At 44.1% G+C, this 25953-nt stretch overlaps 1 protein-coding gene across 2 annotated transcripts; it reads right to left on the reverse strand.

The window, feature by feature from the left end:
• Nucleotides 1-613: 613 nt before the first annotated feature.
• On the reverse strand, nt 614-25387 carry FBXO31 (F-box protein 31). Of its 2 annotated transcripts, XM_081203766.1 has the most exons (10): nt 24984-25387; nt 15042-15113; nt 14268-14354; nt 8422-8498; nt 8147-8314; nt 7920-7994; nt 6035-6144; nt 3872-4025; nt 2970-3340; nt 614-2195 (listed from the first exon to the last, which is right to left on the reverse strand). In XM_081203766.1, exons 1-10 carry the CDS (start codon nt 25354-25356, stop codon nt 1973-1975), a joined length of 1710 nt encoding a protein of 569 aa, XP_081059892.1. In that variant the 5' UTR covers nt 25357-25387; the 3' UTR covers nt 614-1972. The 2 variants fall into 2 exon arrangements, with proteins under 2 accessions (XP_081059892.1, XP_081059893.1); XM_081203767.1 differs by lacking the exon at nt 14268-14354.
• Nucleotides 25388-25953: the final 566 nt, after the last annotated feature.

The raw sequence follows: 25953 nt of genomic DNA on the forward strand, positions 1-25953 counted from the left end.
AGACCCTGATACTACAAATAATGGATTTATTGCTGTTGGTGCTGTAGGAAATGAAGAAGCATCTCCCCCGAGAAAGGGCTATGTTAGACCTGCCCAAGCACCCTCCTTGCTCATACAGAAAGATTACAATTCTCCCTTTGTAATGCTACAGCAATTAGACATGCATTATATACAGTGATTACAATGCTGCAAAAAAAGCTAAGAGCAGATTCTTCCCTCCCAGTGGATAAACCTCAACAATGGGCATGGAAAGATAGTTTTTGTTGTTCATGTTATAGTTCCTGTAATCCTATGATTAGGGATACCCAAGGGATTTCTGCTGGAGCATGTTCCAAAGATACCCAAGAGGACTCCAGAAGAAGTGGTATGGTAAGAGAGTGCAGTGGTTGATGTATTGCTCCTTCAAGGTCTGAGTTGTCCGTTTTGGACACTCTCTGTGGCGATTTCATGGGAATATGGTGGTTGGTCATTCTTCTTTCTCAGCTTCCCTTCCAGGCGGCTGAAGGACTTGAATATTTTGCAGAGGATGGGTGTTAAGAAGAGCTGAAAAGCTTTCCAAAACTGTAATGGTGGGGCAGAGGGCAAAGGAGAAAGAAAGCAAGAAATACAAAGATTCTGCAAATTAGACATATATTTGCAAGCTCCAGCTGCTTAAAAGGAGGTTGTTCCTATGAAGGATCCCTAGGTAGAGTAAAGGGAAATTACAGAACAAATCCTAGAATTGCACGAGAATCACACAGCTTCTCATAAGGCTTGTAGAGGGTGCAAACCGGAATGAGGGCACCGGGTATTAGTTGCATTTTGTAGTGCATACATGGCATGAAGGGGAAAACGTTACAGCTCCCAAGAATAGGTGGCTTGGGCCCAAGTAAGGCCAGAACTTGGCAAGACCCACTTAAAGTGCCCAAAGGTGGCAGCAATCTTGATTTCTGTCAACAGGATCTACTCCTTAAGCAAATGCTGAGCAGCAGGAGAAGGAGGCCAGGGCACCAGTGTGAAACCCTCACACAAGAGGCACAGTGGCTGAACGGCATGGAAAGGGAGAGAACAGGAGAGAGCATCTAGTGTGTTGTGGAACTTACAATTTTTCAAGAAATAAAATAAATAATCATCATATCAACAGGCCTGAACCTGCAGCCACATAATGCTATAAAGTTCTTATTCAAGTCACATGATGGGCTCAGAGACATGGGGGGAAATAAGAGAATATACAGCAAGGGTACCTCCTACTCAACTGCTCCAGAGGTCTCTTTGCGTACCCTAATTTCCTGCTACAGCAGGTGGAAAAGAAAGGAATGCAAAGGAGCCTGTGAAAAGGTTAGGAAAGAGGCAACCAGGCTGTGTTTGTTGCATGGTCTCTCTCCCTTTCCCCGCATACTCCACTCACACAGACAGAGTTGCCCAGTTAGAACTCTCACATTTAAAGGAAAGCTTCCTGGATCTGAATCTCATGGCAGTTAGCCACAGATCACAATTTTTAACATGATTCTTAAGTGAGAGAGGCATGTTCAGAAAATAAGCCCAGGGCAACAGAGCTGTGTTGGAGAACAGCTTCCTGGCTCATGGAGGATACCGAGTGGCTGCTGCTCGTGTCACACACACACACACACACACACACACACACACACAAAATTATTTACACTGTCTGCAAAGTGCTGGTTTTGGTTTGTCCCCACTCAAGCACTAAACTTCAGGGGGGCAGGGAAGGAAAAGCAAGCATGCTAAGCTGCTACTACCTTGGCCAGCTGTCCTCCAAATATACAGACCTATGTTGCAAACTATGCATAACATACTGTGGAAGTTTCATTCGTGTGTTAAGCAGTGTGTGTGTGTGTGTTTTCATTTTGGTAAAAAGGCCTCCTTGATAAGTGCATGCCGTCTGGAGCTCTCGTGGCTCCAAGGATGAGTGCTTTGCCCCTCAAGATGGAAAACGTGAATCCCTCCCCCTTCCAGCTGCCAGAAGAAGCCGCCATCATGATGTAAGTAACTGGATGTTCTTCAACATTTCATCGAAAGCCTCCTGCGAGGGAGCATCTGCGTTCTGGAAGGAGTCCTTGATGCGGCTGTAGAGACTAAAAGACTGCAGCTCCAGCCAGATGAAGCCAAAACGGTCGTCATCAAACAAAACAAAGACGCCAGGTGTTCGCTCAGGGCTGGTGAAGCCATGGCCAGCTATGAGCCCCGTGCCGTAGAAACTAAGAACAAAAGAAAATAAAGGATGCAGTGATATACCTTCCACAGGAAAATCCAGGCATCCCACACCTTGCCCTATCAAACAGAACTGCCAGGTTACCTGGCTTCCATGTTGACAGAGATTTCCAAGAATTAACATGTCCTATGCTATGTGACTTCCAGAGTTTCAAGCTCCCTGTCTCCTCTAAAAAGCATTAATCCAATATATGCTAATAGCTCCAACCAGAAGCTCCTCCCTGCTTCACACCCTGATAGAGCAGCAGCTTTTTTCTTGGAAAGATTGGATCTCCTGGAAAGGGCTGGAGGTGGGGTTATTTTGTGTTTCTCTTTCTCTCTTTTCAATAATATTGTATTTGCTGCATTAAACAGTTTTTATTTCCACCAGATTTTTTTAAAAAAATATATTTTAAATTGTGCTTTATTATTGCTTTGTTATTTTCTTGTGTTATAATGTTATGATCTGGTAATGCTTTCATCGTATTTTATGAACTGGCAGAGTTTAGGAATTGTCTTAAAAATGCATTATTAAGTCACCTTGGGTAAAATTTCTTTTTAAAGGGAAGAACAGAAATCATAATAATTGGGGCTACTGCCATACATTGAATTAAATAAATGAGGGGGGGGAGAGAGAATATTTTCTTTTCTGGGAGCAAATACTTCATAAAATATTGGGTGTGGTTGAGCTGGACAGAAGCCCAAAGGATATTCATGGGCAATTTGCTCCACACCCTCCAGGGATGCCCCTTGAAACACAACTCTTTGCTTTTCATATTTACCATGCTCTGCAGGTCCGAGGGTAATCCTCATTCCTGGATGCAATGCCACCAGGCAGCACAAAAGGGCATGAGGCTGGGGGAGAGCCCTGGGCCACGGCTTCCTCTTCTGCTCCTCTGCCTGCTTCCTGCCGAGAGGGGCCTGGCTGTGGCTGCTCCTCCTCCTCTTCCTCTTCCTGGGCCTGCGGCTGGTGCTCCTTTTCAAGGCCACCCTCCTCCTCCTGCTGCTGCTCTCGCCGCACCTGCTCCTGCACTTCCAGGACAATGCGGGAGAGTTCGCTGAAATTGCTCAGGTTTTCAATATCAGGCAGCTGGATGGGATGCGCCAGGTCAATCTCCACTGTCTGCTGGCCTGCTGGGATGTTAGGGTCACCCTGGAGGATAGGCAGGAAGGAAAGAGAGCGGAATGACTTTGCTATGAATGCTAATGGCCACTGACTCCATCCCATTCCAGTGCCTCGAACAGCCTCCTCATCCTTGCCAAACCAGTTTCTCCTCGTTCCCTTCCCCAGACCCTTATTTGAAACAGAACACACCCTGAACTACTGTGCCTTGCCTGTATATTGTGGTACTAGCAAATCTCTCTTCTCCACTCTGTTCATCACTTTCAGTAGGTCTTGCCCACTTCCTTTGCCCTGCTAGTCTAAGTAGCTGTACTATTTGTTTACTCATTGAGAGCTGGTGTGAAGTAGTGTTTAGTCATGATCTAGAACTTGGGGAGCCATGCTGTACATAATTTTATAAATTTCTATCTTGCCACCTCTTACTCACTTTTCCCTCAACGAAAAAGTCCCAAACGATGCAACCCTTTTCCTCAAATGGGAGTTGCTTCATTCCCTTGATCATTTTGTTTGGCAAGGCAACAGTGACAATACATACTTGAACAGAGAAAGCCAGATGCTCACTGTGATTTTAGTTCCTTTGGCCTTTTTTCCATGGAAGCTGAGCATGACTATTTCAAGACCATGGCTCCCATATGTCCCCTTGAAAAGGCCTGGCTTGATGAGATCAATGGCACTCCGTGGAGGGAGGTAGATGCGTCTGTATGTCAAGCAGTTGCTGGAATATTAAAAAGAACCACAGCTTGATATAATGCAAGTAGGCCACAACCTGTTTGGTGCAATCTCTGAATCACTGACAAGGCATACAGTTTGGCATCTGATTAGATCACCTTCCCTGTTTTAAAAGCAATGATGCCTTCAAAAATCAAAACTCTAGCTCTCTTGCATGTTGAATGCAGATTTGCCATGCATGAGCAGAATCTGAAAGGGACTCAAATTAGCAGAGTGAGTTTCTGGTAGGGAGATGATTGAAAACCATGTTGCTGTGCACCTTGGGCCTTCCCTCTGTACCCACCATAGCTACTATTTCTTAGACTCAAGACCCATCTGCTCCCTCCATTCCTCATTGTTATGGTCTCCATTCACTGTCATTCCCTTGCATCATTCCAGTTCTTGCCAAAGGCATCTACAGCTCTTGAAGATGGGGAACAGAATTTGCCAAAACAAACCAATTCATGGTTCTAGCATTTATTTATCTGTAAGCTGCCTTGAGTCCCACTAGGTAAAAAGGTGAGGTAATAATAATGATAATAATAATATGAATACTTCTGCAAACCTTTGGGCTCGCCCAAGTCTGCTGATACCTCCTGATCTTGTGAATGGATGGTACTGTTTAGGGTACATAAACAATGGCACGTAAACCAGAACATTGGAACTAGAAGGAATTACGATGATTACAAAGGCATCGTAAGTCTCCACTGTTCTCTGAAGCAAAAAGCAACCACACCTAGATGGTGCACCCCTTCCCTTTCAAATGTTATCACTGTTTGGGGAGTTTGCAACTGATACGGACCGAGGAGGGGGGGGGTGCCTGTTTCCCCCTCTTCTTGACTGACCGAGGCGATGACCTCAAGGGTGCCACCGCACACCCACCCTCAAAACCCCTTCACCGTTGCACAAGCACCACACTTTTCCCAGACCCTTTCCCGAGCGAAATAAGCTCGAATATCTATAAATATATTCTCTATCTTTCCTATGCCTATCTGCGCCCCATACTTAGAACGAGTAGACCGAGTGTTTCTCTTCTCCGCTTATTCCTATGGCCGCGCTTTGGCCAATCACAGCCATGCATTCGTCCTGCAAAGAGCTAGCTCCAGGAGCTCCTGCACGCCTCATTTCACTCCTAACAAGTTGCGGACGGCCCCCCGCTGTGAGAACAATGGATCCGAAACCAGGGACCTCGTAAACCTGTCAAAATCTAGTTACAATGTATCCATTCTGCTTCCGCCTGCCAAAATGTATCCATTCTGTTCTACGGAATAGCCTGGAAACCTTTGAAATCTTTAAAAATTGATATAAAATCGACCGTAGCTCCGATTTCCTCACTCTCGGTGTCATTCAACTCAGCTCTCCCTGGACTCCATGATGCTGTCCCTACTTCCATAATCCCCAAAGCGGCGGGTCACGTACGCAGGAACTTCCTAATCCTGCCAAATCGTTTCGCCAAACCCTTCCTCTAGGCAATATTAAGTGGCAGACGATGCATATCTCTGACCCATTGTCTTGCCACCACCGGTACTTGATCTATGCATATTTCTCCCTCCGCATATTCCCCCTCCCTCATCTGAAATGTTAATGAATGTGATCCCACCCCTTCCATAATCTATTCATGACGCGTGAAATGTATTCATGATGTCACCCACGAAACATGACCTTCTCATAATGTATTCATGACGTTTCCTGCACTGTATTCTGGGTTATGGAGGGAACTTTTAAAAGTCTATGTCACCCCATGCTCGGGGTTCAATGCCACTTTGAACCTGTTGCGCAATAAACTCGGATCTTCGTATTTTGCTCCTGTGTCCGGCTGAGCTCCTTTCTTCTCCGCTAGGACCCGCGGACTTTGTCCGACGAGCTGGGTGGCTGTGCCCTCACGCACCCAGATTTTACCGTAACAGCAACTGTACTACTTTACTTGAACAATTTATTCTAAAAATACTGATTTTTCTCTCTCTTTCTGACTGCAGAAGCAGGAGGATGAAAGAAGGGTCCTTCCCCGCCCCTTACTCATATTGACTGGTATAGATGAACTTCATCAAGATGAGCTCTTGCATGTGCTCATGGAAGATGTCTTCCAGAGTCCGCCCCCACTCCTCTCGCAGCCATGTCCGGAACTCCTACAACAGCACCCCAAAGAGAGAAGCAAAGTCAATGAGTTGCAATTGCCTGGGACCCCTTCCTCCAATAAGAAAGCACAGGTAGATATGGACAAGAGGCAATTGCTTTCCTCTGCTTTCATCAAGCTGCTCACCCATTAAATGCCCCTTCCTGTTACTGGACTACAAATTCTAGAATTCCAAACAGATGATCCATAAACTGATCTGCTTGCAGAGCCAAAGGCAGAATGATTTCACTCATTTAAACACAATAACTGGGTGCTTCCAGACACAAGCCCTCCTAAGGCCATTGTTTGTTGACTGTGAAACCACAGCAGATCTTCCAGACTATTGTAAATGAATCCCTTTCAGGTGGTGGAACAGACAGGTGGAGGAAAAGGCACACAGTATTTTCAAAAGAATGACACCATCATGTGGAGTCGCAGTAGAAAACACTGAACTGTGGAGAAGCCATCTCTTACACACATTTCCAAAGCTTTGTTTCAAGCATTTGCTTTAAGATGGAAGAATAAAAAAGAATCTGCTTCTGCAAGGATGGTGTCGTTTTAGTGTTACAATACGCACTGAACCCTCAGAGGATACAGATAGCCTAATTCATCCTAATGATCTTGCTGCAGACAGCATGATTACTTGTCAGCCGTGGAAAAGTATTTATCACCCCACCCCCACAAATTCCCAGCCCTGCTTGCTTCTTGACAATGAGCTGCTCGATCATGAGGCATATTCGTGCCAGAGCACAGCAGCAGCATTTCAGCCTTAACTCTGCATTGCCAACTGTGACTTTAATCCCCAACCGCAGATAACTGTCTCTTCCTCCCTAGTCAATACAGGGCAACAGAGCCTAATTCATCAAGCCTCTCTGTGTGCCTGTGAACATGCCTAGGCCTGCACATGTGCAATAAAGACTGAAATAAAACATTCTGTGAGCTAACTTCATTCCCAGTGGCACTAAATTACCACATATGTTGAAAAAGCACTATCTCAGATTAACAGTTGCTGGTGGTAACCTTTGCTAAAGGCCAAGTTTTCAGTGCTTACATCAACAATGTTTATACAAAGACAACATCGGAAGCTCGTCTTAGAGCAGGTCTCCCTTTTCTTGGAACCTTCGTCTCAAGGTTTTCCTGGGAAAGGCGGAACAGCATTTTCCTGCCTTCTCTATTTTAAACAGGAGTGCCCAAAGGTCACACCAGAGGTTGTGTGCAATCTCTCTCTCATTCCTCTGCTCCATTTTCAGAAGCAGCCTTATATTATTAAATGAGGTGGGGTCAAGGCACACCACCACCACTCCTTGCAAACAGATAGTTATGTTCCATGTGCATTTCTCCCATAAGCTTTGAAAGTTGTTTGCCAGGCAGTATGGGGAGAAATGCACATGGAACATAGCTTTCTGTTAGCTGCACAATCATTTGGATCGGATCCAGAGCAATAAAGGTTTCAGTTCTTTAAGAGCCCAACTCAAGGAAGCTATAAGTCACTCCCTGGCTAGCAATGCAAAGTATAGACCACACTGAATGGCACTGAAGCACCTGGACAGCAGCTGACAGTTGAACCAAAAAGCGACCTTTGGCTTCCAGGTGCTGGGGGAAGAAATCTAAGCCATGGGAAGTTTACACAAGAAACCCTGAATCCTATCCCTGCTGGGGCTAATGGGCATTAGAGTACACTATATGGGGGGGGGGGGGGCACAACAAGTTGACAACCCCCGCTTTAAAGTAGTAATCATCCAACAGGCTGAAAAGCAGCTCAGGGTATCTTCATTACACAGGGCCTACCTCTTGCCTTCCTCCTGACATTCGGTGGTGATCCGTCTGGTTGCACTTTGTTGAAAACTCATCCTTTTTCACAATCTGTAGATATTAAACAGCAGTATTAAGCATTACAGGGCATAAATCCTCAATGAAAACAGACCCACAAACAGGCCAAAAATTACCCTGGCACAGAAGGCCTTAGAAAACAAGTGTTTATTTTGCATCTGCGGCAGAGTGGATAGGTAGCTCACCTGAATATGCCCACTGTGGGGTCCCTTGTGGCCATACATGCACTCCACTGTGGCACTCTTTCTTTCCATTAAGTGGATCCTGAAGAGCGGCTTGACTCTCATTGGATCATCCACATGAGGGTCATGTGGGGGCAAGTACATCCAGCCAATAATGAACAAGCCATCTACCTGTCCCAGACAAAGTAAGGAGAGTAAAAACCTGCTTTCTTTTCAGTCAATGTAGCATCTTAAACAAACCCCTGCTCTATGCAACATGGCAGAGCCTCTATACTCACCACTACGTTCAACAGCCCCCCATACGGTCCGATGTCTGGCTGCCAGAGTCCCAAGATGTGCCGGTATCTGTGGAGAACTGGAGAATTGAAGAAAAAGCAAGAGATAATCAAATGGTACACAGAAAGCTAAAGGGAGGGGAAATACTGAAGCAAAGGGAGAGTTTCAGTGGTGTCAAAGAGCTCCCTGTACAGCAGGGCTGTGTGTACTTGGCAATAAATCCAGACACCAAGATTCTATGCCCTGGGTGTATCATGCAAATTATAGAACCCCTTGCACCTATTCTACTCATTTTGTACAATTTATTCTACTTCTGCAAAACACAGGGAAGCGGAAGGACTGCAGGACAGTCAAGACCTCCCTTCAACATTAATGGGAATCTCAGAGATAAAAAAGCCGCATCTCACAATTTAAAATGAGAACTGAGAATCAGCTTGGGGAACAAACTGGATCAGAGCAGCAGAGTGTAGTGTAGTGGTGGGGAAGATGATTTCTTAAAGCCCATCCCTCTATGTCATTTCCCTGGTTAACCCTTCCCTCTGCTAATAATTTTGCTCGGTGTGTAAGAGACAAATACACAGATTTCTCTTCAGTATGGTAAATAGCAGTTGGGTGTGTGTGTTTGATCAGGGAACATCCCCCCCCCCCCCTGTGCTCCTGTCTTTACCTAACTAAGCCCCTTCCCCTACCACTGCTTTTAAGCTTTGAGAAAAGCCATCCAAAGATATGGTCCTGGATTTCCCAACTTCACGCTTTTCTTTTCTTTTCTTTTTTTTTAGCCCCTCCTTTGGCTTCTTCAGCTCTGGCAATGGGAGAGAAATGTTGCACCAGGGAACCTTCCTGCTTTTCCCTCTTTGCCCCAAATTCACAGCTTATAGCACTGCCCTCTTCAGTGGTGCTGACTGCTGCTCTTTCGCCCTCAGCCATGTCTCAGGCAGGGAGAAGGGTGCTGGCACTTGATCCTTGTCCAAATCATCTCTTGCCTGCCTGTCCTGCAAGCTGGGGGAAGCTCCACAGAGAGCCAACACTGAGAAGAGGAAATGGGCTCCTCCCCTAGGAGTTTAAAGGGCCTTCAAACTATGCTTCCACCCCCAAGGGAGAAATCTCTAACTAAAGTAAAAGTTAAAAAGTAGAGAAGGCTCTTTCACCACCATTGCAGTCATCAGAAACATATTCTGCATTAAAGAAGTCAGGGTGTTAACATTATACTACTCAAGGGAGACGCCAGTTAAAGCAGTGCCTTGGTCAAAATAAGGGACACTTAATGCCACCATGCCCTTTGCAAGGGAGGCCTCTGCAAAGGAAAAGGCTGTCACCAAAGGGATGTTTGTGCTGCTTTCTAAGAAAACTGACAATCCTCACAGAGAGGTTTTGCTCAAGACAATACGTTAAGTCATGCAAACATACCACTGTGAGTATCAAGGTCCCCCTGAACTTTTGAGACACTTCACTGAAACTCTCCCTCTCACAGCAGAATGGAGTTAAGAAGGAAGGGGTTATCTGGGGCTATTCTGCCTAAAGTTAGGGAGGAATGAGAGGCAGCTGAACACAGGACAGAACACAGTTGTAGCTGTGGAAATCAGAAGCACAATTTCAAAATAAAAATATTAAAGTGAATGAGACAATGCATTATTTTGATGAGCACTCTGTTTCAATAGGTCAGCAATCATCTGGGCAAGGCGCTTCTTTCTGTTTTTATTTGGGATTCCCAACCTGGAAGAAGCAGCTGTCAAATACTAAAAGCTTTGCTTCTAGCATCTGTAATGCTCATTGGTCAAACAGAGGCAGGCCCCAACTGCTACAAAGCATCCACTTTGCATGCAAAAGATCCTAGGTTCATCTCCAGGTAGAGCTGGGAAACCCTGAAGAACCACTGCCAATTGGTGTAGACAATAATAAGTGAGACTAATGATCTGATTTGGTATAAGGCAGCTTTCTATATTTCTGAATGGTGACTAGCCTCACTTTCCAATTCCTTGCAGGAAGTGTGACTGAAGAGTCACTGGAATGTAAGTCTACTCAGAGAAGACCCACTGAAACTAATGAACCTAAGTTAGTCATGTCTATTAACTTCAACTGGCCTATTCTCGGCAGAGTTACTACTGGATGCTACCCATTGAGTCAGCATAGTTCATATCCCCATACGACTGGGATCAGGGGGAACTAAGCAAGACTGAGCCTTAGCACTTTTAAAGAAATCAAAAACTACCCACGTAAATCAGTCACTAAGCCAAAGGAACACCAAAAAGAGTCTCCTGTAGCACACCCAAGCTCATCCATCCCATTGCTTCTCAAGGCCCTCACAGGACAAGGTTGCCACAGGTTCCCAGTAAAGCCCACCTGCTTTACAGCCCAGTTCAGAGGCTATCATCAAGCCAAAAGCAGGCTCACCTCAGAAAACAGTATTCCAAATATGTTCCTGTCATGCACACAACAGTTTAGCTTATGTCATAAAGTAAAAAGCCCACTGTGCCATTGGAATAGCTCCCATTCTAGAAACATAGGAAGTTGCCTTATACCAGGTCAAACTGTTTTTCCATCTAGCTCACTGTTGTCCACTCTGACTGGAAGCTGCCTCTGGCAGAGGTCTTGCCCTCATCTGCTTTCCTAATCTTTTTTTTTTTTTACTGGATATGGCAGGGTTTGAACCTGGGCTCTTTGGCATGCAAAGGTGGCACCCTGAAACAAAGCTTTAGGCTCAGCCAATGTCAGGAATCTGCTTCACACAGAACTAATGCATTGAGTAACCCAAGTTTCAGATATACTTTTGCAATTATACCTATAGAGCCTTAAACAGCTCAGGACCGCAGTACCTCAAGGATCGCCTATTTCCATATGAACCTACCTGGACTCTGAGATCATCTTCTGAGGCCCTTCTTTGTGTGCCTCCTCCACAAGAGGTCCAGCGGGTGGCAGCACGAGAATGGGCCTTTTCTGCAGTTGCTTCTCATTTAAGGAATGCTCTCCCCAGGAAGGTTTGTCTGGCGTCTTCATTATACACTTTTAGGCACCAGCCAAAAACGTTCCTCTTTAACCAGGCCTTTAGAGCTGACTGACATTCAATGCCCTTTTAAAATGTGTTGCGGAGTGGGGGTGTTATTGGGTTGTTTTTGTTTTTATTATATATTTCGTGTTTTTATATTGTGATTTCATGTTGTAACTGCCCTGAGACCTACGAGTATAGGGCGGCATACAAATTTAATAAATAAGACAAGGGAAGGCAAAATAAAATAAAATAATGTGGTCAGGGGGATAAATAGCAGAATAAAGGTTTAGGAGCGTGTGCGCTTCTAAATGGGACTTTTTACAAGAGCACATCTGTCCCTCTGCACAGCTCTGATGCATTTCAATCTTACTGGCAGTGTTTATTTCTTTAAGAGGCAACAATTCCAGAGATGCAGCCTTTTCCAACACTGCATTTCCAATCTGGGGGCAGCTGTGTATGTTAAATGGTTGCCCGGCTTGCAGCTCGTCGTTACCCAAAGCAAAACTACAGACTATTCATCCTGAGGGTTAATTGGCATTTTGGGGAACCCATGACCTAGAAGCATGTGAGCATCACATGGATGGAGCAGTGTGAATATAATGTGGATTTCTGAGCTCAGACAGAAAGACTTGTTTTCATAAAATAATGTTTCTATTTCACAGTGTCTAAAATCTTCAGACTGTTTAGACTGTGCTTCTTTCCTTTCACTATTATTTTACAGAGCTGAATATGTAATAGGCAGCCTCAAGATCCATTTTGGACCAAAATGAATGCACCAGCAGTGACTCAAAAACCCACTGATTTATTTTCCAATCAAACTCACACAAGAACCAGATGACTCAATGAAGAACTCACTGAATGAAAGCAGCTTACCAAGGGCTAGGAATACAGAGTTGCTGCTCAATATTTTTTTCCTTCTGTTCTTTGGTTTTAAAAAAAAGCTACATTATTTCCACTAGAACAGGGGTGGCCAATTAGCAGATTGGGATTCAATTTCAGAATTCCAGTTTATGTTTTAGGGACTGCTACCCTTGCTGAAATGGAAAAAAGCACACACTTACATGGGAAGACCATAAGTTTCTGGCTTCCCAGCATGGATGTCACAATTTCCCAGAGCTTTCTCTGCTGCTCTAGAGGATCCTGAGTTACTAATCTACATCCCCTTGAATCTCTTTTTGGGATGGCAGAGATGCTTTGTCAGAAAGGAACTGCTTTGGGATCCAATTCAAAAGGGTATCACGCTAGAGGCAATGGCTCTTTCCTCTGAACTACAGTGGTACCTCGGGTTAAGAACTTAATTCGTTCTGGAGGTCTGTTCTTAACCTGAAACTGTTCTTAATCTGAGGTACCACTTTAGCTAATGGGGCCTTCCACTGCCGCCACACCGCTGCTGCGTGATTTCTGTTCTCATCCTGAAGCAAAGTTCTTAACCCGAGGTACTATTTCTGGATTAGTGGAGTCTGTAACCTGAAGCATCTGTAACCCGAGGTACCACTGTATTGGAGACCTGATCAGAGGCAAGAAGTTTTCTCACTTGGCTTAAAGACAGCAGTATTCTTGCTACAGCCAGGAAGCAACTGGGAGGGACTTCCCAGTCAGGGGTCCTCAGATACTGGCTTAGCTTACTTAGGTAGGCTCTTACTTCTGGTCCCATCCCCTGGCAAGGAAAGGGGGTTTGGGAGACAGGCCAGGTCTTCTCTCAATTGTGCAAGGTAGGGAGAAGGTCAAAATCAGCAGCAAGACTCCTTTTTCACTGCTCAGAAAAGGCTCCTACTATATCTTACCTGCTTGAAAAATGCAATGGAGTGAGCTCTCTGAGGTAGGGATCTACAGCAGTGTTTCCCAACCTTTTTTGGGCAAAGGCACACTTGTTTGATGAAAAAAATCTCGAGGCACACCACCATTACAGCCCCGTGACGTCAGCGCGCAGCGTCACGCCGGGAGGGACGCATGAAAGTGAAAGTTTCAATTTTTCCCCTCCCCCTTGCCGGGGAACCTCCAAGCTTTGGGGGGGGGGAGGAGGCAGCAAAGCGAGGCAGGAAGGAGAGCGCGGCTTGGCTGGGTGAGCTTTGGCAGGGGCAGGGAATGAGAGCCGCGAGGCGGGCGCTGCGGACGGAGGCGCTGCCCGCCGAGCTCGCAGGCAGCCAGGCAGGCAGACGGCGAGAGCCCCGCGCTGGGCGGCCTCTCCTCGCCCTCGCCGCCCCGCCTCTCGCCGCCCGACTCGCCCGCCTCCCTCCAGGCAACATCTCGCGGCACACCAGGCAACATCTCGCGGCACACTAGTGTGCCGCGGAACAGTGGTTGGGAAACACTGATCTACAGGATATTAGGTGTCCACCTTGCCAGAGGGGTGGGCAACCTTGCCCCCCGTGAGTAGATTTGTGGATGCCTTTCCCTGCAATAACCTGGCATGTAATTCTATCAAACAGCTTCTGACTTGATGCTTCCTGAAAACTTCAACTTTCCAGCAGTTTCTTTTGAGATGCCAACAGTTCATCTTCCTGGGTCTCATCCCCTTCCCCTAGTGTTGATACAAAACTCTGTGAGTGGGACTACAAGGCTCTACCCAAACTCTATCCACCCTCAAGACGGTCCCATCTGCTCCTCAATGCACTTTTATAGCTCTAGAGACCCACAGCTACTGCTACCTTATTTGTTTGTAGCACTGCTTACTCCTATACCTTGACATAGCAGTGGTGGTTAGCATTCTTTCTTAGTCTGCTGGATTTGGCACCCGCTGCTCTCAAAACATATCCGTCCCCCAAATGGCCCTGGGAAGCTTAGCTTGTCAATTAAGTGGTGAAGCAGGCACACTCCATGCTAACACAACGCAAAAAACATTTGCCAATGGAAGGTACATACGGCAGGTGTAAACATCTCTGTATTCCATGTGCTCGTAGTCGGGAAGGATTTTCATAAAACGCCCTGATTTCACTCGTGGGTTTATACCTGAGCAGACACAGCAGGGTGAGTATGAGAACTCTGGTCCTCTTTCTACCACCTCTTCTTACCACCACACCACCAGATGTTTTCAAACTTGGCATACTATTGTAGAAATGGAGGGTGGGAGAGGCTGGTCTGAAATAAGGGGCATCAGGGATGATCTCTTGCAGGGTTGTTGTTTTTTTAAAATGAAATAACAGGAAATACTTTTAAGGAATTCTCTTTAAATAAGCAAAATATGGCTCATGGGACTGACTCCTTCAGCTCATGTTGCCAGTTGAAGGGTTGGGGATATTCAAGGATCTATCCTCCAGACAGTAAATTCAGTGTGTGTCCCTACAATAGAAGCACCAGACTTATACATCACTGGGGAATGGGGAGCTGCTCAGCCTGCTAATCATAAACACTCATGTATAAAAGAGTCACACAGAGTGCTGATGCCTTTTAAAAATGTATTTAAGTTTAGAGAGATGGGAAATAGAGGTAATGCTGTTCTAAATCTTGACATTTCTGGAGTGCATGTAAGTGCTAAATGAACTAATCTCAATATGGATTTACAGATAAGAGAAACATTGCTGTTGACACACAGCTCTGCTGCGGTCTAGACTATTGAGTTGCTCAAGTTAAAAATTCACTTACAAATTCACTTTCAACAATGAAACTCAAAAAGGATCCCAAGCGCTTGACACTTACGTTTGGCATATACATCTCGACAGGACACTCCTGTGATCTCCAGCTTTCGCAGGTTCTCGCAGACACCATATTCTGCAATTAAATAGGTCAGGTCATACCATCTGCTGTCCAGAGGTAAGGATGTCCAGCAGCCTTTTCCATTAGAATCCTTGGAGCTTCCACTTAAGAAAGCCCTTGCAAGCTTCCACCTTGATTTTTAATCACACTGGCACTATCAGCTCTAGAATACAGTCAAAAAGCAACAAAAAGCCCATCGTCTCCATGTGTTTTTCTCTGTCCTAGAAGTCATATTTGTTGTTTTAAGTCCAGAATATAAATTCAACTTTTAAAAATGTTTCCTAATAATTGCTGAAAGTGTAAACAGGTAGATGGATTTTTTTTCATATGTGGGGCACTTGCAAGAAAGCGAGGGTATTTTGGGAAGTGATACATGACAAAATTAAAAAGATGTTTAAACTGAGTATATATATATAAAAAGCCCAAAACATTTCTGTCAGGAATCATAGGGGCAGAAATCCCAAAAAATGTTAAAGTTGTTTATCAGCAGCTAGGATTCTATATATGCAGAAACAGAAGACGTTCCAACCAAAGAAGAATGGATAAGTAAGATAACAGACTATGCAGAACTGGTAAAATTAACAGCAAAATTAAGAGAATCTAATGATGAGTGTTCTATGGAAGAATGGATGCCTTTTTTGGACTATTTAAATAAATATTATAATATGATGAACTTGCGAGTAGGATTTGAGCTATAAGCAACAGAAGTAATTAGATTATAATATTGTGATTTAATATATAGAAGATAGGGTGCAGCAGAAGGGGAGAAACAACAACTCCATGGAAAACGGGGTGGTGCAAATGCTGTGGAGACAACATGAATTGCAAAACAATATGGAACCGAACAGGAAATCAATATGGAACCGAACAGGAAATGGACACTGGCTTAGAGGAGTGTAGACTGGAAAAGTGAAGATGAATAATGACTGAAAGGTGATGGATGGTGGAGAAGATAGACACAGATGGCAGCACACGCAAGATGAAAAGAAAGGAAAGCAGCTTGTCTTTGTTGTTATGAGAAAGTAAGGGTTCACAATGGTTTTTTGAATCACGTGTTAAGGAAATCACTATATGGTGTATGGGATAAATATGGGATAACCCTGGTGGTTATCTCCACTTGAAGCCTTCACAGGAAAGAAAAAAAACACACATGAATACGAATTGGGCAACATACAAAGATTTATTAGAAGAGGATAAAACCCAGCTAAAACTGAAAAAATCTTACAGGTTAGTTACAATACCACTAACTGAAAATCTTTAAAGCTGATAAAAAAATAGGTTTTGTGATGGAAATTTTGGAATTAGAAAAAGGTTTATTAAAAAATAAAGAAAAACAACTTTCCAAAATGTACACATTATTATTAGATTGGGAAGTAAAGGAAGAAGAGGTAAAATAAGTCATGGTTAAGTGGACGAAAGATTTGGTTACAATATTCAAATGGAGGAATGGGAAAATTTATAGAGAAGGGAATTGAAATTCACGGGCTGTTCACTAGAAAAGAAAATTTTATGAAGATGCTATACAGGTGGTACATCACCCCCAACAAACTGTCCAAAATGTACAGAACCAAGTCAAATTTATGCTGGAGGTGCAGAGAGTTAGACGGCACAATGTACCCCATGTGGTAGGGTTGCAAAAAAAATAAAGAGCTTTTGAGAACTTATATACAATAATTTTTTTAAAAAACTGTTCAAAATAACGTTCAATAAGAAACATGAAACCTTCCTATTAGGCATAATGGCATCAGACATCCCAAGGGAGAAAAGAAGGATTTTTTTTAATGCAACAACAGTGGCAAGGATGCTGATTGCCAAGGGATGGAAAGGAGATGGCAAGTAAAAATGCTTGAATACATGAAACTAGCATACTGTATATGACAAAAAAGATCAGAGATCGATCAACCCAAAAGTTCAAAAGAGAATGGGATATCTATAGACAATATTCAAAAGAAGAGTGTCCCCATATAAAAACTTTAGAATGCTTTGAATAACACTCAGAACTGATTAAAGTATAAAGAAGTCAAACAAGATTTAATAAAGACAGAGTTTATTGAAAAATAGAGGCAAGTAATTAGGAAAACAAAGAACCCATATCAAGGAAGTCAGAAGTTGATGGTCGGAACATTTTTGTGAATTTGTGATGTATTGTTCTACTATTTTTTGTTTGTAAGAGATGTATTGTGCTGCTTTTGTTTCATCTTCTTTCCTTTTCCTTTTTTCCTTTTTTCAAGCTTTCGTTGTGTGTATGTTTTGATTTTAAACCAATAAAGATTAATTTAAAAAAGAAAAAAGAAAAGAAAGAAAAATTAATATAGAAGTAATAAGTAATGCTTTAAAGTGGATAACCGTTTTTGTTCTTTAAGGGAATATGTTATTGTTATGTAAATATATGAGTAGAAATTGATCAAATAATAATTAATAATTGTAAATTGAATATAATGTAATTTCGAGCAGCAATGGGGGGGAAGAGGTCACACCTAGGACGAAGATTGGGAAGTCAAGTTTTTGGGGAAATTGAATTAAATTTGATGTAATTTGGCACTGATTTATTAAAAATTGGGGAAACTAATAAGAAAAGGAAACAAAAAGGAAAAGGAAAACAGGGTGGGATGTTGATAAAAATAAAGAGAAAAGATGAAATTGCATCTTGATTTTATAGATTAAAAATATTGTAACTTAATAAAACTCATTGGGGAAAAAAGCTTTTAAAACTGGGTTATTCAGCTTCCATTTACACTTCTATAAAATGACATTAATGGCATACCAGTGCATTTGGTACAGACTCTGCCCGCCCACCCGCCTACCTTGCCATGCTACTGACTCCACGTTTATATGACTTAATATGTCTTGTTTTACTATGGCTGCCAAGACTTGCAAAAAACAAAACAAAATCATGGCATAGCAGCGGATGAGAATGTTAGGCCACAACACATGGCTAGTGAGCTGCAGTTGACTTCCAAGGTAACACATTGTGGCAGCTGCTCTTTATAATAAATTTAAACAGAACTTGTTGCGGGGGGTGCATGATCACATTTCTAACCCCCAGCATCAAAATTCTAAGCATTCAGCAGGATTGGTCCCCACCAATCCCATGTAAGGGATCCCTGAGTGTTTTGGAACATGGGCACAGTGCAGCCTGCTCCCTTGCCAATCAATGCCATGGCAATGGCACCCTCTCAGTTCATTGCACTGCGTATTGCTGGATGTTTCGAACTATAAACACACACAAATGGCTTTTGCTACATTTTGAAAAAGAAAAACAATTCACAGGAGTTAGGTCAATTTACAAAACTGCTACAACCACCCTGGGGAGGAAATAAATGACAAAACGGAAGGCACACACAGCCACTACAGACCACATGCCCATCTACCAGTACCAAGAGTCTATTTGTTCCAGGCCTTTGATGTACTAGTTAAAATCAGACCAGCTTTCTAAAGTAGAAGATTTAAACTGCAGTTTTACACTTCTAGCACCTGCTAGACATCAGACACCAAAGATCTTCTGACACAAAGCTCATCCATAACTACAGCGGCTGAGGGTTTACCCATTTCTAAATTAGTGATCATAGCCTCTGACTTGCAGAAGCCATTTCAGGGTACACCATATGATGTGTTTATTTGCACATACCTCTAAGAGAGACTGTCACACACTATTTTAAAGAGAACCTGGGTTAGAAACGGAGATATGAAAGCTAAGAGCTAAATGGCACCTTAAACCTACGTTATGGGAACAACAACGGAATGTCTAGGTGCACTTTTTTTATAACAATACCTGCAATGTTGTTGTTGTTGTTTAGTCGTGTCCGACTCTTCGTAATACAAAGCTCAAAATGAATGAATTGCAGCTAAAATATTATGTCCATTTTTCACATGGTCTAGTCCTTCCCCTGCTCACCCCCTAATATTCTTAAGGGGGGTCTCTTCTCCAGTCTTGAGAGAGAAGCTGGAAGTGGGGAGGCAGAAAAAGGTCCTCCTTTCCTTCTACTCTGCAGTTTTAATCTAAAATCTTAGGGGCAGTACTGTGCCCAGAGCTCAGAAACTGCTCGCACTAATGAGATTCCCTGTCGCAAAATGCGCCTAGAACAATGGGAGTTTCAAACACTGAACAGAACTATAACACAACAAATAGGTTTCCAGTATAAGGGGCAAAAGACTTTTAGATCTGGGTGCAGGTTAAGGCAAGCACTCTGGGCATTAGTGAGTAGGTCCCTTAGCAATGGCTGGCGAGAGAAACAATATGAAGTGGGAAAGGTCAATTTTTAAAAAATTGTACCAAGAAGCTGATCCAATCAAAGATCTCTCAATAGGCTCAAATGCACACAGATCACCCTTATATATGAAAAGTTACTCCTTTAACTCACACCAAATTAAAAAAACAAAAAACAAAGCCTCTTGTGTAAGAGTGAGCTATCCAGTACCAAGACAACAGTCCTCAGGCTTTGCCAGTCTTGCTTTCTCATGATTCAGATTTGTTCTGATAATTCAATAGCTACAAGGGCCACCAGTATTGTTAACCCAGCCCTATTTTATTTTTAGAGTAGTCAGAAGTTTAACTGAGCAATGCGACTTCCAGCTGTGTGTACAGGATTGCAGCCTTAATCAATGTACGGCACATAGCAGTTTTAAACATGTTAAAGCAGCCTTTTCCAATCTGGTGACCATTACTGTTTTTCTGCTAGCCAGGATTGTTGTAAGGTTTTAGTGAGATAATGTATGTTAAGTGCTCTGAATACTGTAAAGCCAAGTATAATAGTCATTTATTCTGGATACGGGGGTGGGGTGGGGTGGGGACTGGATACTGGGGTAAAAAAACTCAGTGTATTTGATATAGCTACAGACCTCTAGAAAATCAATATCCTTTTTGCTTCCTATAATAGGCTGTTGCTTTTTTCTGTGAGAAATACTGCACTGTTACCCTTAAGGCTATTAAAACACACAAACAACCACTCTCGCTGCTGCAAATCACCAGAGAAAATTAAATATTAAAGCTGTTCTATGCAGATAGAAATGTATACTCCTAGCAACAAACAGAAACCACATACTATAATCTGGACATCTTCCGGGGAGATTAGGGTTCAAATCCCCATTTTGCAAAGAAGATCACTGGGTGACCTTGGAGAGGAGACAAATACCCTCTTCCTGAGCAACTTGGATGACAAAAATCTGATTAAATTAACAAAATTAGACAAAATAGCCATGCTTTAAGTCTGTACTAGCAGGAAAGGCTGAAGACACCATGTAGTTTAACTCCCTGTTCAAAGGCAAGGTTACCCACTACTCCTGCCATAGTCCGGACTCTCCTCTGCCACAAGCAGGTGCCCAACAGAGATACTTGCTCAACAAGTAGCTCCAGATAAGTCAAAGTGAACACTGCATACTTGGATGGGGTGGGCAGAACACATCCAAAGTCACTGCTAGTCTGATCTGGAGTAAATTCCTTCTTGGTGTGAGGAAACACCTTTGCTTATCTACTCTACATGAGCAAAGGTCTAACTCACTAGGGCATGGGTAGGCAAACTAAGGCCCGGAGGCCGGATCCGGCCCAATCCCTTCTAAATCTGGCCCACGGATCATCCGGGATTCAGCTTGTTTTTACATGAGTAGAATGCTTTTATTTAAAATGCATCTCTGGGTTATTTGTGGGGCATAGGAATTCATTCATTATTTTTTCCAAAATATAGTCCGGTCCCCCACAAGATCTGAGGGACAGTGGACCGGCCCCCTGCTGAAAAAGTTTGCTGACCCCTGCACTAGGACTTCCCTATTAGGTATCAGGTGTGGGCCAGGCTTGTTCCCTCCATTTCAATGAACAGCAAAGTGCTTGCGGTCAGGGTGGAACAGCTGGTTCAACTGCAGTCTAATCCTAATAGCTTCAGTCACCCTGTCTTGCATTCTGAAGCTACAGGAATCTGCAAAGCAAGTTGTTTGTTAGCCATTCATGCCCTCTGTTGAACTCAAGCCACTATTCACTTTGCCAGGAGGGCTCACTGCCACACCCTGGACACTTTCTTTTAAAGACAAAGGTCAAATCACTTAGCATTTAAAAACAAACAAATGGAGCATGGAAACTGTTGATTAATCAAGGTAAGCTGAGCTACAGGGAGGAGAGAGAGGCGCCAATTTGCTTCCACGCCTGGGGAACAGTCAGTACCACCTATTTATAGCTTTGCCCAAAAAGTGAATTGAAATCCACAGCTCCACAAAAATCGCAGAATCTACTTACTAAAATATTGAGTTTGATCATCTCACTCTCAAATATGTGTTTCTAAATGGAAAATAAACAAATAAATAAACATGCACCACACTGGATGGCAACCATGTCTTATCTGACTCCAGCAGCTTGCATGCTAGTAACCCAAAACCTATTATTCCACTGTCTGGCATCTTAGCTCTGACATCAACTCAAACCAGAAGTTAAAAACACCAACTCCACCACTACCAACAACAACTGTGCAATATCAAAACTCTCTAGCTGTACCTGTGGTTTGGGTCTGCCAAGCATGGTCTGTTTATGTTTATATGCTGCTTTCTTCATTATTTTCTACATTGGGAAAAACATACAACGATCCAAGCCTTTCTCATAAAAGAAAATGGCTGATTAATTCCAAAAAAAGGGTATAAAATTATATCCAAGAACAGACAATCCATATTTAACCATAAATTAGGTTATGGTTTTTGTTATCTATTTTTTTCCTAGCTCCATACAAGCAGGTCATTAGATAATAATCTGTCTTGGCAGGGCAGACATTAAGACCCTTGAAGATTCGGATATTCTATTTTATGGATGGGGGCTATATTAGATTTAGAAAACCAGGAATATCCCGTCCAGCTATAGAAAAGGCTTAAGGAAAACAGAGCTTTGTACCCAATTTAGAAAATTGATGAGGCCTCTGTGTACAACTGCCATGACATTCAGTGGCACAAAGAAAGATGCCACCCCTTTATTTCCCCCAATAACTGTGATGGAACTAAGATGGCACTTGCCCAAAATCATGCCAGGCAAGAAAGAATGCAGCAAGCTGAGGCAACATGATGCAAAATCCATTTAAAGTGTGTTCCAAGCCTATCCACAAGGATGAGTCAATGTTGGCAAATATCCTCAAATGAGGCTATCAAACAAATTAGAAATAAGTTCTTGCAGCTGCAGACAGCATTCTTAATGTACCCAAAGTCTCCAGCTCACTCAAATGCAGTTGCTGGCTGCACTCAGATGTCCAACCCCAAAGTTCTTCTTGGCAAGGCCAAAAAGCATGACTTCATAGCTGGCAACAGATACGGCTGGTGTGGGTCCTCACTAATGGGCCAGAGGGCATGAATCCATTTGCAATATGAGGAAGAGGAATGAAAAGTGCACGGCAGGATGTGATCTTGCTGGGAAATGTTCAATAGAGCACCAATTGAAGCAGGCAAGCAATCCCCTTAAATGTATTGTGGTTGGGGTTCCCAAATTTAGCAGTGCGGGTACAAGATGCATGAATGACACCTGCCATCAATGTATCCTTCATACCACAAACTTCACCCTATTCTTTGAACTCTCAATATCACCTTGGCCCTCATATTTCCCAGGTGAGCACAGCAGCACTCTTCATCCCAAGTGTTGATTTGAGAAAACTGAGGAACAGGAGCTACTAAGGGATACCTCCATGCCTGGGTTCATCACTCTCAATCCAATAGCAAGCTAAGATTGCTGGCTAATCATCTTATAAATAAAAGCTGATGGGATGGACCCTTTAACATGTAAATAACATGTATAGTTGCCTCATGTTTTGCCAACTTGCAGCTCACCAAGCCAAATGACTCCCATCCAGGGACAGCCCAGGACATTTTGCCACTAGAGGCAAAACAGAAAATGCTGCCACCTTCACCTTCTCCACTGCATGCCTGTTGTGACCCACCTGAGTACCCACTGCCACCCTGTGCCACTGGGTGGGTGTGCAGCAGCAGGCACACAGGGGAGGAGGCAGCAGCTGGAGTTTGCCACCCTGAGAAAACTGCCTCATGGGCAGGTTGGCCCTGAAGCTACTGAAGGGTTGCTTCCTTGTGTTATTTGCCACCTATAATAAAAAAAATTATAATTGGGGAGATGGACAAGTACCCAACAGTTCACAGTACATAGTTGCTGGACTGTTCTTAGCTTGCTGCGACACAGTTGTACAGACCTAGTTTATGTCATTGGTTTGTGATTTACTTGTTTTCATACCTCATAAGACTGAAGTGGAGTTCTATAAATGCCAGCATTTTACATTAATAGAGCAGTCTATAAAAGAGTTGATGTCAAAACTAGTCTCTACCTATTTTCTAGATAACTCAGTATTCTATCAGTATTTTTTTATCAGCAATTTTTCTTGTACCTCAGTTTACAAGCTAGATACAGCAGAGCCTTCCTCTGGTCTACTTCACTTTGTACTGAAGCCTAAGTTTCTAGACTACTTTCTTTCCCAGTGGCTCATAGGATTTGAGATCCATGTTTTTGAGAAGAGCTTCTCCTGAACTTCCTGAATTCTGTCTTAACTGTACTTCCACTAAATCTTCCCAAATCCACCTATGTTTCCATTCCTGCTCTCTTCGCTCTCGTCTAATTTAGGCTGCCCATTTTTAGGTACGTGCCATGCTGCTGATATGCTCAATCTCGAAACATAGATGTGAATGGTATTGCAGGAATTACAGAATCACAGGATAGGGAAAGACCAGGAGGTCATAAATCAATCTACTATGTCAAGGCAGAATCCTCCATGCCTCAGCTCCATTATCCTTTTAAGTTTGTGTGTTGCACAGCTGTAAACTCTCTTGCAACCTGTTGAAGGGGTGGAGTAAATTTCTAAATATCCCGTCACAAGTTTCAAGTTAGGCTACAAACAAACAAACAAACAAAAAAAGCTCTGGTACTTTAAAAGATAAAAGGTCACAGTGCAAGGCACTCCTATGCCTCAAGTCTTTTAAGCAAATTTCACCTCCCCTGCTTCTAATTCAATTACCCTGATGTTTTTAAAGCTTTGATTTTATGGGTTTCCCAAGATACAGATAGTCCCTTTCTTTCAGAATGCCTTTTTGTCTGGATAGTAAGAACTTCAGAAAAAGTAGCTCTGCCTGTTGTTTGCACTGCAAGAGGCAGTACTTTAAAAACTAACAGATTTACTGTGGCAGAAGCATTTGTGAGTATCAGGCTTTTGATCTGATGAATTCACCTGTAGCCCATGAAAGCTTTTGCCACAGTAAAAATCTGTTTGTCTTTAAGGTGCCACCAGCCAACCCTTTGCTGTTTTTCCCATCTGAACTATCAGCACTCATTTCCAAAGCAAAAACACCAGTGCCACATGGTATCCTCTTCTGCTGGCATCATCTGACCTACCCAGGCTGTGAACATACCATATATTTAAATCACATTCAAAGTTCCTCCCTCTAAGAATCCTGGGGACTGTTTAGGCTGGGTATTGATATTTGAAGATCTGTGAGGGGTTAACTACACTTCTCAGGATTCTATGGAGTGGTGGAATTTGCTTTAAAGGCATAGTGTGTATGCAACCCATGACCCCCACCATTGTTTGGTGAGATAAATGAACTCACCAGATTTAAGGCTTCCAACTCTCTGCAACTTGAGCCTTATTTTCCTATATTTTGAGGCTTTGCCTCCTTCCTTTAACCTGCACCCCTTCTGCAGCTCCTCCACCCAAATCAGCTCTCTTCATTGCTGCTTCCTCCTCCCACCTTAAACTTCTTCATACCAAGCCTTGCAGAGAGCCAGGTCTGCGCATCTGTCTGTGGGCATGGACAAAGCTCCCCTTCTACTCCTGTGCTATATTGGGGGGGGGGGGAGATAGGGAGCGAGGTTTCGGGTCGCCTCAGAAATGGGAGCGGGTTGCTACCTACACACGGAGGGAAGCTCACCTTCTTTGCACCTCCGGCGCCAGATGGTGTCGGTGCGGAGGATGCGCCTGAAGGCGCTGCAGACGAGGGCCAGGTTGGGCAGGTCGGTGCCGGGTAACGAGCCGAATATCTGCACCAGCAGCTCCGGTGGGAGGTCGAGGAGCGAGAGCGGAGCCCGGCCGCGAGGGCTGCTCTCGGCCAAGGCCGCCCCCTCGATGCGCTCCTCGGCAGCGTCGTCGTCCGCCGCCGCCGCCTCCCCGCAGCCGCCGCCGCCTCCCTCCTCAGGGTCCGTGTCTGGCTCGCTGCTGTCGCCCGCCGTCCCCTTTTGCTGAGCTCCCCTCCGCCGGCAGCCCCGCGCCGGGCCCACGCCGCAAAGCCGAGCGCAGACCGCCATGACGGACCGACGGGGCGAGCGCCTCAGCTGCGCTTTCTCCTCGCTCGCGCTGACAGTCGGGGGTCGCCGGCACGCGTCGGGCCCCGCCTCCCGGCCAATCGCAGGCGGGATCCGCCCCGTGGCCTGCAGTCCTCCGCCAATCCAGCGCCCCCTCCCCGCGCCCTCATTGGCTGGGGCCTTTCGCCAATCAGGGCCGCGTTCTTCCCTATCCTTCAGGCTCTAGCCCGGACAAGGCCGTCCCAGCCCTTTTCTCTTTCCCTCAGCCTCCCTAATCGGTTGTTTGCTGTCAAGGTGGCCACGCCCTCCCGAGCTACTATTGGATGAAACGCAGTCCCGCCTGGCTACGCCCACCCGGCCGTGACGAATGCACTGCAGAATACGCCCGCAAGAAGGGAATCGAAAAGCCCCGCCTCTTTGGCCTTGTAGCTCCGCCTTCTTTGTTTACTCATACTGCTAGTCCTGTTCTTATTATCAATGGAGTTTTTTTATTTTTTTGGCCCGAGAGGCAGAAAGTGAAAAAGCCGAGAGGGAGAGAAGGCCCTGTAAATAATCTACTTTGGATCATTAAAACCTTTCATTTAGTGATCCAGTGCCAGC

The sequence above is a fragment of the Podarcis bocagei genome, assembly GCF_964188305.1.
Source record: "Podarcis bocagei genome assembly, chromosome: 7".
NCBI classification, from domain to species: Eukaryota; Metazoa; Chordata; class Lepidosauria; order Squamata; family Lacertidae; genus Podarcis; species Podarcis bocagei.

Excerpts from the sequence above, each read along its gene's own strand:
- FBXO31 (XM_081203766.1), bottom strand. The coding sequence starts at position 25,356 with ATGGCGGTCTGCGCTCGGCTTTGCGGCGTGGGCCCGGCGCGGGGCTGC. Across the intron at positions 6,145-7,919 it reads TGTCAGGAGGAAGGCAAGAG|GAGTTCCGGACATGGCTGCG; the intron begins GTAGGCCCTGTG and ends GTGCTGTTGTAG. Across the intron at positions 3,341-3,871 it reads CCAAAGGAACTAAAATCACA|GGTGACCCTAACATCCCAGC; the intron begins GTGAGCATCTGG and ends CCTATCCTCCAG.